Below are 15,724 nucleotides of genomic sequence, written 5' to 3' on the forward strand. Positions count from 1 at the left end.
TCCTTTCTTAACGCCAAACAAACGAGCAGCGCGTGCTTCATTTCATTTGCTCTGAATGACAAACGATCGCCTTCGAAAAAGAAGAACGAAAAAAAAAAGAAAAGAGGCGCACGGACGAGGGAAAAAGCAAAACGAAGGATAAAACGGATATGAGCCGCGAAGAGAAAAAAAACGCCGCAGCGCGAGGGGCGAGGACTCCGGTGCTCCGCTGAGCTGGTAGTGGCTGCGACCACGACTCCTCCCCAAATATACCTGTATTTATATGTTGTTTCACCATATATATAAATAGAAACGGTAAAAAAATAAAAATACATAAGACGAGGAGACGGAAAGAAGCCGCGTCATGACGGATATTATGGTTGGACATGCGACTGATATTAGCCGCTCGCTTTCCCGTGTCATACCAGTTTGTGCACGGGGAATCAAAGCAGAACGAGGTTGTGTGAGGGAAAAGAGATCGGGTTGCGCCTGGCGGGCCGGGAAAAAGGTCGGCTTTCTCGCCAGCCCGCACGGGCCCTCATATTTATTAAAAAAAAAAAGAGCGTTCTTTTTTAATGATTATTAATAGGGTTTGGGTATAACTGCGATCGTTCCGAGGTGGTTCGACTACGTCTTCGTTTATTTCGTGAACGAGTAATATAATCGGCGTAGCGTAGGCGCGTACCGCCGCCGTACAATCGCGGCTGATTATTATTACTATTATTATTAATAACAGTGATAATAGCTGCTACTCTTACCTTTTAGTCTTCTTTTCAGTCTGTACGTCCTGTTTTTGCTTTTGCTTTTCCTTGGTAGCCTTCTCTCCGCGTAGCCACCACTCGCTTGCCTGCGCTTTCTCTTTTTTTTTTTTTTTTTTTTCACACACTCACGACGGCGATCAGTGGAGACTTCTGCACGGCCGATGCGAAATTATTTCGCCGATAAGCCAGGGGCCCGGCAGTCCGATTTCTTATTTTCTGTTTTTCTCTCTCTCTCTCTGCGGTTCCAAAATCGTCGGCTGGCTTCTCCGGAGGTTCGGAGTCCTGCGGAATGAACCGACGTCTGGCACGAAAACACACGCACGGAACACACGAATCGGCGGTGCGACCTTCGAGGTAGGCGACGTAAAGGGCAGCGACAGAACCACGCACTCAAATCGCTCAGACCGGGCCGCGCACTTGTCTTACTTCTCTGCCGAGGAAGCCGCTCCGCTGCTTCGGAAACGGCAGCGAATCGCGGAGATATGCGGAGGGAGAGAACGCTTTCCGTTTCGGAACGGAAGCGCCCTCGCGCTCTAAGTGTGGCGAATGCTTACACTACCTTTTCGCGAAAATGTTAAATGTAAAATAAAAAAAAAAGATTAAAACATAATAATAGTAAACTCTAAAAAATAAAAACAAAAAACAGTAATTAGAGTAGTTTGAGAGCGAGAGAAACCGCACTTTTGTTTGACTAGGCAAGTGGAGAACCAAAAAAGAACCTTCGGATCGCGCTCTCGGCATTTTGTATTAAAAAAAAATGTATACATAATTATTTAAAGATGAAAAACTATAGCGTATAAGTTATTCGCCACATTAAAAACGTCAAAATAACTCGGTTTAGCGAGAACAAATAAGTAGTCTAGTAACGCTGTACATTTTTTATCGAATCGAAACAAACAATAAGAAAAAGTTCCTTGGCTCGTGGCGTCCATATTGTTCGAGTGCCCCCGGCTTTTGTCAACTCCCGAAAACTCCGGCAAGTCGGTCCCGGCAACGAACCCAATCATGAGTATACCCACGTTCATAGACATCGGTGTCGACGACCAGTGCCTGGAGCTTCGCTCGTACCTCAAGGGCTTCGGCGCGGACATCTCGGACGAGCACGTCCCCGAGAGCCTAGCCCTGAACGTCCAGCAGATCATCGGCGTGTGCGACGTGTGCTTCAAAGAAGCCAGCGACGCGGACATCGAAGCCGTGCTGAACAGCATCGTGTCCCTCCTGGCCGTCATCAACCCGACCGAGGGCGAGGCTTTGGTGAACGCCTTCTGCGACAAGCTGTCCAAGGCGCCCTCGAACCGGATGGGCGCCATGTGCGTCCGCGTCCTCCAGAACCTCTACGAGGCCCTGAACCCGAGCTGCTCGCTCCGCTTCGACGTCTACTACAACCTGGTGAAGGTGGCGTCCAAGACGGACATGATGGCGGCCGTCTTCAGCGACCTGAACAAGGTGAAGGCGTGGCTGACGCGGCTGACGGTGCCCGTGGCCCGCGTCCAGAAGCTCCTGCGGCTGCTCCACGAGGCCCTGGTCGAGGCCAAGCAGACGGAGCTGGCATCCAAGCTCATGGTCGAGCTCCTGTCCACGTACACGGAGGACAACGCGTCGCAGGCGCGGGACGACGCGCACCGCTGCATCGTCTCCTGCCTGGCGGACCCAAACACCTTCCTACTCGACCACCTGCTGCCGCTCAAGCCCGTGCGGTTCCTCGAAGGGGAGCTCATCCATGACTTGCTCACCATCTTCGTGTCCGAGAAGCTGTCGGCATACCTCCAGTTCTACCAGGTCTGCGCTTTTTGCCGTTGTCCACCCGAGCTCTTCGGTTCTGTCGTCGTTTGCGGGGCGACTTGCTCACAATTCGAGTAGAGGCTGCACCCTCTCCACTTGCATGAACGCGACTTGTGCAGTGCTGCCGAGTCTCGATACATGTGCAGAATGCTGCGGTGTGCATCTTCCCCATAGTGTGCTGTAGGTAGCGAAACAATCTCCCTTGACCTGCTGTTCTTAAAGGAACCACGAAATGCCCTTTTTACTTTTGCCAAATAACTTTTACATTCAACGTTCAATGTTCACTGAACGCCGAACAGGCATCCGTTTTCGTTTCGTGGTATTAACTTCAACGCGAAAAATGATTGAAATATCAAGTTTTTCTTCCTCTCCAACTCGCCTCAATACAAGCCACGGCGTAATTTTGGCGGTCGTGATGTGTTCTGGCACCGGAAACGGATGGTCTCGGCAGTAGAAGAATGGGAGCATTAGCGGCGAGCTGGCGGTGTGCCGGTAGGTTTTTGCCACAGGGTTTTACTGCGCTGATGGCGTTGATGCCACCGACATATATTCTGAATCGACGCCTCTCATCACCGCGATAGCCATGGAGACATTGCAGCTGAGCAAAATTCAATCAGATAAGTTGCGCTATAGTGACAGCATGGGACTGGCCTCATATGCCAGTATGCCTGTTGAAAAGTGTGGCGACTCTTCCGCATAGACTCCAGTTCCTCGTTGGAATGTTCCGGGCATACACGGATGACCTTAGACCTTTGGTCTCTCAAACCGATGAGCCTTCACCAAGTGCTTTGATGTGGTTCCTCGAGTGGCAAGCGATGAAACTGCAGCTATTTCTTTTTAAGGTGCTGACTGCACAAACTGTAATTCAGGCACTTGCAACTACCCCGTTAGCTATAACTGCGTCTGTTGTGACCGGAACAACCACTCTGCGCCATGCGTACACTCCTGCAACCACTGCAACAAGCACAGCAGGTCGTCAGCACGCCAGCCGTCGGCCGTTTCCGTGGTGCCTCTAAAAAGAAGGGGATGTGCTGCCACTCACTGGCGTAGCAGAAAATGCACAGAGTTTTCTATGAGCTCGAGCTTTATTAACCTACATTTTGTCAGGGTAGGCTCGCAGCGCAGAGTGGAATAAAAGAAAAAAAAAAGCAGTACGTCGTCTTGGAAAATTGTGATTTTAACACACGACTTTACTGATAGTACAAATCTTGCCACACGCCTTTCCTACGATTGAAGAGGACAATGTAATCTTAGCAGATAAATAGCAATGCAGGAATATGATTTCGTGATCGCATAGACGTTAGGAGCGTTCAGAAATGCTAACACTAACCACATTTCTTGGGTGATGAAAACGCGTCAAATTTCCATCCTTCATACACACCTTTAAATACTGTACGCACCAGTAATACCTTGAACTTGAGCACATGCATGGAATGCGCAGAATAATAAAAAATCCGGGCGATGTTCGAGGACACAAAAGCTAAGAAAGCACCACTGTACTCGAAGTAAACAAAGACGACAGCACAAGCGTTTCTGCTGTCTTGAGGGTGCTGACAGAACATCCCTGCATGAGCAGATGGATCTTCCCTTTTATAACGTACTGGGTTATCACGGCAACGCACGACGAGAATTCAGTCAAGGATAGAGCTCTACGCGGAACAATGAGCTTCCACCATGCTCAACACATCAACAATCACCACCTACGCACTGTTTTTCAACAGATAGCAAGAACCGTGAAACAGGGCAGGCGCAGTCTTATCTTTCTCTCGCTTCGTTTACCACACGATAGATGGCGCATAGCTCCGGGCATTATAAAATTCGCCAATTTCTGTCACATCGCTAATTATTCTACAAAATATGGATCAGAATACTTCTGAACAAAACTTTTAAGAAACATTCGCCAGCTAATTATTGTTTTTGTTTGCGGTGCTGGTGAGGTAGGCTCTTATCTAATAGGCGACGTGGATGCATTACAGTGAAAAGGCAGAGAGCTTTCGAAGGAAAGAGATAAAAGAGTCTGCTTTTCTTTTAAAAGTTCTATAGCGAATAATTTTCTTTTGGCTCTCTATATTTGTGTGTTTGTCTTCTTTTCACACCTTTTACAAGTTGCGGTGGATGAAATTCGATTTCAAAATTGTTTCATAGTCCCTTTAACCTGCGACGGACTATAGTACAGCTTCATGGGCCCAGAGTACCACCCTTTCCAAGCTTCGTTTCAGAACCACACAGAGGTGGACTAAGCATTTTGCCGCCCTAGTCAATATTTGTAAGTGCATTGCGAACAATGGAATTCTCCGTGATTACCGCAGTACCCCGAGAGATTCCCAGCCCCGAAAGATAAGCCACCCCTATTTTTGGCTTGATTTGCTATTAGTTTTAAACCCTGAAAAATACCCCACTTCCAGTAATCATAGTGTTCGAATCAATGAAAAACTCGGTTAAAGTGCGGTTAGTTAGCTATGGTGGGACATAAGCGAGCATAGCCGACTGGGATGTACAGGTATCTTTGCTACACTGCCCCTCGCTGCGATAACAAGTTTGGCAGGGACACATGACCCAAAAATGGCATTTTTCAACTTTTTTTTATTACACTCCAAAACTTAGCCCACTCCGTATTTTCACCCGATTTGCTCTCGAATTTAAGCGGGCCATCTCGGGGTATTGCGGTAGGTGAAATGATGTGGACGAGGGCTTTGCCCCTTTAAAAAGTAAAAAACAGCAGCGAGATAGAGTATACATAGATTGCACATGACGTCGTACCGGGGAAGGACAGGACCCAGTGTCATGCTGGTGGTTGACTTTGCATTGCGATTATGCACTTACCAAGGTATAGCATGTATATAGTTGCGATTATGCACTTACCAAGGTATAGCATGTATATAGTAGTCCGGACATGCGCAGATGCATTGTCTCTTCAAGAATGGCATCTAGTTTTCTATGCGCGAACTTGTAACATTGTGCCGGGCATACGGTAATGACATTCTGCATATACGTCCAGAATTTCGCAGTGTCCGTGCAATTGTGCCATTCTGCTACGAGCAGAAAATGTCAATATGCCATTGATGCAGGTGCTTACCCTCAGGTAGAACATTTTGATGTGAAGGGCTGCTGGGCTGGTGAAACAAGCTTCGTTACACAGATCAAGGCATATATACTTAAGGAGCTGTGCAACGATTTTAACGTTGAAAGAATTGGCACCTTCTACTTTTGACATTGTTTATCCTGCCACAAAGGACAGAAAACACAGCTTCTTTCAGAAGGTTGCGATTCCGCTGCATAATCGCGAGGCAAAAATTAGAATATACTCTCACCTGCAGCCGCTAGCGGCGGCCATGAGAACCACGCGGCATGACGTCAATGCGGGTTTTGTAGAAAGATAGCAAGTAGTGCGAACACCTGTTCGATAAAGGGTGACTTTTCTATAAATCTTGCGGTTCCAACATAAATATAAATGCGTCAAAAACCTGGTATCATTGACAAAACTTTTATTATACGGAGTTTTAGTGGCGCCATCTATCCTAGGTCCACAAAACCGTCAGCTCTATCTGCTACCACGAACAGCCACCAGAAGCTGGAAGGGGACGGGGGCAGAGCCAGACGGGGATGGACGGACCCAAATGAGACTCCTTTTTTCGCCATATAGTTCGCGCTGCGCCAGCACGTGGTCACGCGGTTGCGAGCGGACGAGTTCTCGCTGCTTATTGATGGCTCTAGAGAGAGAGCTTCACCGGAAACCCGCGCGACCCCAATTGACGTCACAGTGCACGTGACTCGGAAGATGGCAAAGGAGTTGAGAGGTGCCGAATACCTCAATCTTTGTCCATTTTTAAAATAAAAACTAGGACATGAAGGCAAAAGCGGTTTTTTGTTCTTCAGAAAGGTCGAGATACCAACTCCCAAATTATTTAAGCAAAGCACTGGAATTGTTACACAGCTCCTTTAAATCACTGGAATCACGCAGTCATTCCACAAACGACTTTGATAGCCACAATTTAAAATTCTTTGAAGTCAATTTTTAATTCAGGTCTTGCATTGATCTTTTAGCTGGAGCAATAAAAACTTTGCATGGGGCACACCATCTGCAATCACTATAAGCCATCGGGTGTGAAATTTAAACCGGCCACTGCACATTTGTGCACAGAGGATGTTGCTAGTATTTATATTTATTTTTAGTCCTGAACGAGAGAGCACCAATAAATGATGTGGAGCTTTCGAACATGTTGCGTCGGCACCAACCGCCGTTCGCACAAGCAGATTAGTGTATAAAGTTCACAACGGATGTGCAGCTTATCAGTTCTACCAACACCCCTTGTGCACAAATTCATGGTGGTTGTCACAAGCCCGGCGACGACGGAAGGTCATCACCGAGACATGACAATAAGGGGGTGGTCGTTCGATGCCCGGCGTAGCCGGTAAGCAAACGCAGAGAATGAGACGGAGGCGTGTTATAAGGAAACAACAACAAAACAGTGTTTATAGGCTCGAAACGAACATAGAAAGGGAATTTAAAGTAACAGAACGTACATTTTACAAGACAGTGATGCTACGAGCGACAAACGTGTCGAGTTAAGCACAGAGAAGTACGTTACACATCCAGTTAAGTACGCGTGTACAAAGATCAAGACGAAAGTAACAGTCCAATTAGCGACGGTCGAAAGGAATGTTCAAAATTGAAGCAACATACAGTTAACCGGGGAGCACGGCGGCAGTCCATCCACAGAGACGACACACGTAGAGCGGCCCTCGAAGCGGCGTTCCTTCCGGGGCAGCGGGTGGTCGGTCTCGGAGATGCGGTGCGGCGGCTCGGGTTCCCGGGAGTACGCGGCGGCGGCTTTCCCCCCCGAAGAGCGAACTGATGCTGGGGTCCAGTCGCCCTCTTTTTAACGGCGTCGGGCGCTCACGGCCGAGGCACTCGCGGACGCTTGTTCACGCACGGGGTCGGAGTCCAAGCAGCACAACACCAACAGCACACAAAGTAGTTCATACAAAAAGGGAAGACCACGTAGACACGGCACCTTTGACACTGCATGGCCGCCATGTTGAAGTTAGAAAAAGTAAGACATAGCTAAAACAGGAGGCCCCTACGCCAACAACTTCTGTCCTGCTAAGGGTGACCTTGCAGGCGAGAAAAGTTTACCAATACACAAATGGAGCTCAAGACTTTGGGCGCAGTGAGGGTGACTTTGAGGTTGAAAAAAGTAAGGAAGACACAAAACATGAATCACGTACACCCCCGCTCGCGAACCGCGAGAGGTTGAGCTAACTAGGAAGAAACTAACAGAACGAAAACAACGCGCACGTACACGTGCCTTTGCAGCAACCGAACCAGCGACGGAGAAACATACAGGCTACAAGGAGAAATATGTGTACGGAAACGAAAACGCGTTATATTTAAATAACGTAATAAAAATAAATTACAGGATGCCACTACTTCTGTGACACGGCCCCCCACTTTCGGAATATTATCACATAATATTCTAGACCCACAGAAGTCGGCGCGCAGGCCTGTGTACTAATAAGAATGCACCACATAACCCTTGCCCAGACGAGCACACAAGTCAAATCAAAGTACAGATGTAGTAACATATTTAGATGTCAAAACAGTGCAGACAAATAAAACGCGACCAGTCTACAACCTGCTGAGATAATCAGCTCCCATGTTTTCCTTGCCCTTGATATGCTCGACGCTAAACTGATACTCTTGGAGCAGCAAGCTCCAACGGAGGACTCGGCTGTTTAGCTGCCTCGCTTTTTGGATGTAGCTCAGCGGTTGGTGGTCCGTCTGCACTAAGAAATGCACGCCGTATAGGTAGGTGGTGAACTTTTGCACCCCCCAAACTAGTGCTAAGCACTCTCTCTCGATGGTGCTGTATGCTGCTTCCCTGGGGAGCAGCTTTCTGCTAGCATATGCGACGGGGTGGAGCGTGCCGTCATGCCGCTGCATTAGTACCGCTCCAAGGCTGGTATCTGAGGCATCCGTGCGCAGCACAAACTGATTGGAGAAGTCTGGGAGTCGCAGTATTGGAGGGCTTGAGACGCGGCGTTTGAGCTCCTCGAAGGCTTCTTGATGGGCCGACGTCCACCTAACGACGTTGTGGCCGCCCTTTTTCGTGAGCTGGGTGAGCGGCTCGCTGATTTTGGCGTAGTCGGGAATGAAGGCGCGGTAATACCCTGTCAAGCCGAGAAATGCTCGTACCTGTCGCTTTGTTCGCGGGGCTGGCGCCGCTTGGATCCTGTCGAGTGTTTTCCCGAGTGGTGCCAGTTCACCGCCGCCAATGCGATGCCCCAAGAACTCGATGTTTTCCCTTCCAAATTCACATTTGCCTGGTCGCACTGTTAGTCCGGCTGTCTCGATTCTTGCAAACAGCTGGCTCAGAGAAGTGAGATGCTCCTCCCACGTAGCATTGGCAACTAGGACATCATCGTAGTAGTGCTGCACTCCCGGAATTCCCTCCACAACTCGGTGCATCAGTTTCGAAAATACGGCGGGGGCTGTCTTTATGCCGAATGGCATGAAGCGGAATTGGAAGAGTCCCGACGTGGTTGAAAATGCGGTTTTGGGCTTGGACTCTTCGCTCAATGGAATTTGCCAATAGCCTTTGACGAAGTCTACTTTCGAGAAGTATTTCTTCTCTCCAGCCGCAGCGAAGACCGCGTCAGCTCGGGGCATGGGCTCCGAATCGGCAACCAACACGTCGTTCAGGCGCCGGAAATCAATGCACAGGCGGTTCGTGCCGTCCGGTTTCTTGACCAAAAGGACTGGAGCGTTGTAGGGCGACTGAGATTTCTCAATTATTCCGAGTCGCTCCATCTCCTGCACCTCTCTTTCTACGCCCTCTCTCGTCGCAAATGGAAGCGGATACTGCTTTACGTGGACCGGAGTGTCGGTAGTGAGCTCTAACCGGCACTCGGCCCAGTCCGTCTTGCCCGGGACGTCGGAGAAAATGCACGAGTGTTCTGAAATCACATCTCGGAGCTGTTTCTGCTGATCCACCCCCAAACAATCAGAAAGCCTCACATCTCGCTCGTCCTCGGATTGCCGAAGCGCTGGAACAGGAATGCCTCCATCGCTGTCCGAGTCTGTGACGCCGCAGATCGCCTGGCACACCCTTTCCACCGGTTGGCTTCCCCGCTCTTCGTATTTTTTCAGCATGTTAGCATGAAAAATCTTTCTCCCCCCTGCTGTCTCGATGATGTAGTCGGCCTCTCCCTTCTTCTCCTTGACCTCGAAAGGCCCCTTCCACTGAAGCAGTAGCTTGTTCTTATCGGTAGGCAGCAGAATCAGCACTTTGTTTCCTGGTTGGAAGAACCTTTCTTTAGTTTTCCGGTTGTACATCTTAGCGTAGCGTGCTCCGGCCTTCGCGAGCTCCTCGTGCGCTAGCTTGCATGTCTCTTCCAGCCGATTTCGGAGGTCAAAAACGTGGTGATAGGTTGTCTTCTCCTCCTCGTCGAGGTGGTGGTTCGTCCACAGCTCCTTCAGAATGGCCAGGGGTCCCCTCACATGCCGCCCATACAAGAGCTCAAAGGGCGAGAAGCCCAAACTTGCCTGGGGGACCTCCCTGTACGCGAAGAGCAACGGCGCCAGGTAGCGGTCCCAGTCTCTCGGTTTTTCGGCGCACATTCTCTTTAACATCAGTTTCAGGGTGCCATTGAATTTCTCGACCATCCCATTTGCCATAGGGTGGTACGGCGTTGTATGCAGCTGGTGTATGGAGAGAAGTCGGGCAACCTCCTTCATCAAGTCAGAAGTAAAATTGGTGCCCCGGTCGCTTAGGACTTCGTTCGGGACGCCGAATCGAGAGAACATTTCTACTAGCGCCTCAGCGACCCTCTCCGTCTCAATGCTTGGCAGCGCCACGGCCTCCGGGTATCGGGTCGCGTAATCCATTAGGGTCAGAATATACCGATTTCCATGCTTGGAAGGGGGCTGGATTGGGCCCACGATGTCTATGGCCACTCTTTTGAATGGGGTTTCAATGAGCGGCGCCTTCCCCAGCGGCACACGGGTTACTCTGCCCTTTGGGATCGTTCTCTGGCAGATGTCACATGATGCGACAAATCTCTTCACGTCTGCGGTGATGCCTGGCCAGAAAAATTCCTCCAAAATTCGGTCCTTCGTCTTTTGCACGCCCAAATGACCAGCCATTATTCCGTCGTGTGCAGTTTTCAATACCGCTTCTCGATGGCACCTAGGGACGACCAGCTGACGCACCACGTGTCCGGTTTTCTCAGTGTAGCTGCGGTACAGTAGCCTACCCTCCCGGTGGAATTCGATATTTCCCTCGGAATCCCTGCACGTCAGTTTCTTGCCAATCTGAGAGAAGCACGGCCTGAGCGACTCGTCCGCTTCCTGCTCATCCGCGTAATCCCTGTTTAGCGGCTGTGCCGGGACGTCGGGGGCTTTGAGGGTTTGGAACCTTTGGGGTTGGTCCCTCATCTGCGAGCGCGTTACCACTGCTGCTACAGCTTCCTCATCAGCGGGCTCGTTGCTGATGGGTTCTTCCACTGCCGCCTTTGGGTCGTCGGGTGCCCTCGCGCCTTCTATATTTCCAAGGATTAGGTCATAGAGCGGCTCCGCCATGCAGAGCGCCGTGATGACCCCTGAATAGTACGGGGTGTCGATCTCCACCCGCGCTTCGGGCAGCATCCTGGCTGTTCCGTCGACTACATAAACGGGCCGGGTCTCTCCTGTAAGCTGATCGTCGCGGATGAGCTCTCGTCTTATAATCGCCGTATTGCACCCGGTGTCTCGCAATACCGAAATCGATTTGCCCTCATACGTTCCGGCAACCACCGGCAGTCCTTCGACTAGAAACTTCGGCTGTGTTATCATGACTGCATTCACGACGGGGATTCTTTCCCCATTCTTCAGCTCTAGGTAGCCGTCGCGAATGCCCTCCCGATTCGTCACCCCGACGGGGGCGTAAACGCACGATGCCTGAGGCCTATCGTTTGTTCCCGACCGGCACGTGTCGGCCTTGTGGCCCTTTCGCCCGCACTTGAAGCAAGTAAGGCCGTGGTTGTTAGTGGTGTGGGCCCGGCAGTGTGAAGCCTGATGCCCAACGCGGTTGCAAAGATAACAACGAGGCGCTGTTCGTTGACTGCTTCTTTTCTCGTCAGTTTCGGGCCTCCCGATATCATCTCGGTTATCCTTCTTTACTTTGGCGAGGTTAAGGCTTCCCTGCGCTTCTAAAAACTGGTCGGCTAGATCCAGCATCTCTCCCAACGATTTCGCCTTCCTTTCCTTCAGATAGAGCGCCATGTTGGAATGACACCCATGTAGGAACCTTTCCTTAATCAGGAGCTCTCGGAGGTCTTTGAACTCGTGTTTCGTATCGGACAGCTCGATCCAGCGATCGAAATAGTGGCTGAGACGCGCCGAGAACTGAGCTGCGGTCTCACCATCCGCCGGTTTGCCTGAATCGAATTTGTCCCGAAAGCCGTCCGCCGTGAAACGAAACCGCTTCAAAAGGGCTGTCTTTACCTTGGAGTAATCCGCTGCATCACCCGGCGGCAACCGCCCGTAAACACTAAGTGCTTCCCCGCTCAGACATGTTGCTAGAGCTGTAGACCACTGGCTCTCTGGCCACTTCTGGCTTTCCGCAAGGCTCTCAAATCGTCTAATATACGCGTCTAGGTCATCCTTCCGGTCATCGAACGGGATGAGAAGCTTGCTTGTGTTCAGTTTCAAACTTGGCTCCGCGTCTTTTCCCCGGCTTCCTTCCTTTTCTCTGGTCTCCTTCTCCAGCTGCTGACACTCTATTTTCAGGCGCATAAGCTGAATCTGACGCTCGTCAGCCTCCTTCGCGGCTGTGCGCTCATCCTCCGCTGTCTGCCGTGCAAACGCTCGATCCTCTCGCTGTTTATCTTCTACCCATTTTCGGAGCTCAGCGCCCGCCAGGCCAAGCTGACTACCCATCGCTAGCAACTTTTCCATTTCCATGCTTCTATCTCCGAAACACTTTCAACAACCCAAACAGGCGCTCACAAAAGGAAATCCCGTTCATGCATCGTACGTCTCAAATAACGCGGCACATTTCCAGAACTCGTCTCCCTCTCCAGTCACCACGTTTCCTTCGCATCGAACGTCCTGTCGCGGACGCCAGTTAATTGTCACAAGCCCGGCGACGACGGAAGGTCATCACCGAGACATGACAATAAGGGGGTGGTCGTTCGATGCCCGGCGTAGCCGGTAAGCAAACGCAGAGAATGAGACGGAGGCGTGTTATAAGGAAACAACAACAAAACAGTGTTTATAGGCTCGAAACGAACATAGAAAGGGAATTTAAAGTAACAGAACGTACATTTTACAAGACAGTGATGCTACGAGCGACAAACGTGTCGAGTTAAGCACAGAGAAGTACGTTACACATCCAGTTAAGTACGCGTGTACAAAGATCAAGACGAAAGTAACAGTCCAATTAGCGACGGTCGAAAGGAATGTTCAAAATTGAAGCAACATACAGTTAACCGGGGAGCACGGCGGCAGTCCATCCACAGAGACGACACACGTAGAGCGGCCCTCGAAGCGGCGTTCCTTCCGGGGCAGCGGGTGGTCGGTCTCGGAGATGCGGTGCGGCGGCTCGGGTTCCCGGGAGTACGCGGCGGCGGCTTTCCCCCCCGAAGAGCGAACTGATGCTGGGGTCCAGTCGCCCTCTTTTTAACGGCGTCGGGCGCTCACGGCCGAGGCACTCGCGGACGCTTGTTCACGCACGGGGTCGGAGTCCAAGCAGCACAACACCAACAGCACACAAAGTAGTTCATACAAAAAGGGAAGACCACGTAGACACGGCACCTTTGACACTGCATGGCCGCCATGTTGAAGTTAGAAAAAGTAAGACATAGCTAAAACAGGAGGCCCCTACGCCAACAACTTCTGTCCTGCTAAGGGTGACCTTGCAGGCGAGAAAAGTTTACCAATACACAAATGGAGCTCAAGACTTTGGGCGCAGTGAGGGTGACTTTGAGGTTGAAAAAAGTAAGGAAGACACAAAACATGAATCACGTACACCCCCGCTCGCGAACCGCGAGAGGTTGAGCTAACTAGGAAGAAACTAACAGAACGAAAACAACGCGCACGTACACGTGCCTTTGCAGCAACCGAACCAGCGACGGAGAAACATACAGGCTACAAGGAGAAATATGTGTACGGAAACGAAAACGCGTTATATTTAAATAACGTAATAAAAATAAATTACAGGATGCCACTACTTCTGTGACAGTGGTCCATTCTGATTTTGCTCCTGACAACTTATTGCACCTGGGGCGCCCTCTCCAATACTTTTACCACGCTGACTGGCGTTCCAACAGGCTACGCTGCACACTGTACCTTTTCAATAGCTGCGGATTATTGAGCTTGGATGAACCCTTATTGTTAGACGTTGAAGTATGACAGACGTCAGCCAGGGAAGCAGGGCTTACTGCTTGATTGACACATAGTTGAATGTCGTCAAACAAAAATGAAGGGGACAAACAACAGGCAGTGCACTGTGCTCTCTAGCCAGAGCTCACGTGATAGCATGCGGGTGTGCTTGCGCACGAGCGACCAGATACAGCTGTGTGACAGCGCAATGTTCCGACACAGCATCCACGAGCCAAACATTCACACTTTTCCCCTAGTGCGAATAAAATAGGCCGCGCTATTTGTGTGTGCTGCGATTGGGCACATGCTTGCGGCGGACTTCCACCATCCACCACATTTGTTTTGCACCATCGTGGTCCTTTTTAACAAGTCATAAGCTACTTCATCCGCAGGTTGTGAAAAAGCCCATGCAACTACAACCTACTATTAGCAAAGTTTGTAAACTTAGACAACACTTAAAGTATACACAGAGTAACGGACAAGACGACGCATTGTGACAGATGTGTAATTTTGTCCATCCTCGCATCTATACTTTTAGTGTTTAACTGCAACCAATGTGTTCGCTCTCAACTTTGTTGATAGGCTTGTTGACCGTCTGGCTGCAAGAATGCCGTCTTAAAACTCTGGTCACGCCGCAAATACACCTTACAGAAAGACAGTGTGCGACGCTGTCTGAGGCGTGTTCCTTCTTTGTCCGATGGTCCCGTCAGGTTGGTCGCATAAAAAGCGTCTGCAGACGTGTTTATACCTGCGCACGAAGCAAAGGCGGTTCAAACATGCTCGGGGCGCATCCGCAGATGATTTTGTTGTGTCTGCAGCGAACGCCGCATCTTTTGTACGTCGTACATGACTGCGGCCTGAAGAATGAACATCCCCGTTCTCGCGCCGCAGACGCTGAACCACGCTCGTAACCAGAGTCTCCCTTGTCTCATGTGCAGGCCAACAAGGACTTTGTGAGCTCCCTGGGCCTCTCGCACGAGCAGAACCTGCACAAGATGCGGCTGCTCACGCTGATGCAGATGGCCGAGACCCAGCGGGAGCTGGACTTCGACGTGCTGCAGCGGGAGCTGCAACTGCAGGATGTTGAGGGCTTTGTGGTGGAAGCGCTGCGCACACGCATGCTCACGGCCAAGATCAACCAGACGGGACGCAAGGTGGTGGTGGCCACCACCGTGCACCGCACCTTCGGCAGGCACCAGTGGCAGCAGCTCAAGGACATCCTGGTGCAGTGGCACGAGCGCCTCAACCTCGTCGAGAACAACATGGACCGGGTGGTTAGGGCTCAGTTTGAGCCCCTGGCCCCGCCCACGGCCTGAAACCCACGAGGGGTGGGGCGTGCGCGTCGGCAGGACTCTGGTTCCGGCGTCGGGCTGCTCGTTTTGGCCTCTCGGCGCTTCTTGGGGGCGTCGTCGCCGCAAGAGACCGGCTGCTGGCCATTAAAATAAACGTCAGATCGATGCTCTTTTTGTATTGACTGGGGTCTCTTTCTGTTCTGGGTCGTGTTCTGCCTTATCCTCTAGCATTACGTCATAGTGAGGTGTTAGGCTTCCGTCATCAGACAAAGATTCATATTTTTTCGGAGGTGCCCGCTAAGGAGCATACAGTTGTGCGCTCCTGTTGAGAAAAGAAAAAGTCATAAAAGTAAATATGATGCTACCTGCAGCATGGTGTATTGCTCCCAATGCCAATTTTAGAAGTGGGTTTTCTTCCTTTTCTTTTATGGCCAACCAGACATGCGGAGGTTTTGTAAAAAAGAGGGCAACCCAGATATTAGCTCATCACGAGGTTATGTTACGAGAATGCTGCTTGGAAGTCTTTGATACGTGGCTGCAGGGCTCTG

The 15,724-nt window shown here is 50.6% G+C and overlaps 2 protein-coding genes across 2 annotated transcripts in view; one reads left to right on the forward strand and one right to left on the reverse strand.

Moving 5' to 3' along the window:
• Positions 1–1,281, reverse strand: part of LOC120849612 (glutamate synthase [NADH]) — a 187,408-nt gene extending 186,127 nt beyond the window's left edge. The window contains exon 1 of the mRNA XM_042292012.1: positions 738–1,281. The gene's annotated coding sequence lies outside the window, so the exon portion shown is untranslated. The remainder of the gene's footprint in view (positions 1–737) is intronic.
• A 340-nt stretch (positions 1,282–1,621) lies between these two features.
• Positions 1,622–15,358, forward strand: LOC8054002 (eukaryotic translation initiation factor 3 subunit M). The gene is made up of 2 exons (XM_029966489.4): positions 1,622–2,519; positions 14,823–15,358. The coding sequence occupies exons 1-2, from the start codon at positions 1,746–1,748 to the stop codon at positions 15,198–15,200; spliced, it is 1,152 nt and encodes a 383-aa protein (XP_029822349.2). The 5' UTR covers positions 1,622–1,745; the 3' UTR covers positions 15,201–15,358.
• Positions 15,359–15,724: the final 366 nt, after the last annotated feature.

This window comes from Ixodes scapularis, unplaced genomic scaffold (assembly GCF_016920785.2).
Source record: "Ixodes scapularis isolate PalLabHiFi unplaced genomic scaffold, ASM1692078v2 PGA_scaffold2__306_contigs__length_199485367, whole genome shotgun sequence".
Lineage (NCBI taxonomy): Eukaryota > Metazoa > Arthropoda > Arachnida > Ixodida > Ixodidae > Ixodes > Ixodes scapularis.

Coding starts and splice junctions, on each gene's coding strand:
- LOC8054002 (XM_029966489.4), top strand. CDS start 1,746: ATGAGTATACCCACGTTCATAGACATCGGTGTCGACGACCAGTGCCTG. Junction 2,520..14,822: donor CATACCTCCAGTTCTACCAG/GTCTGCGCTTTT, acceptor TCTCATGTGCAG/GCCAACAAGGACTTTGTGAG.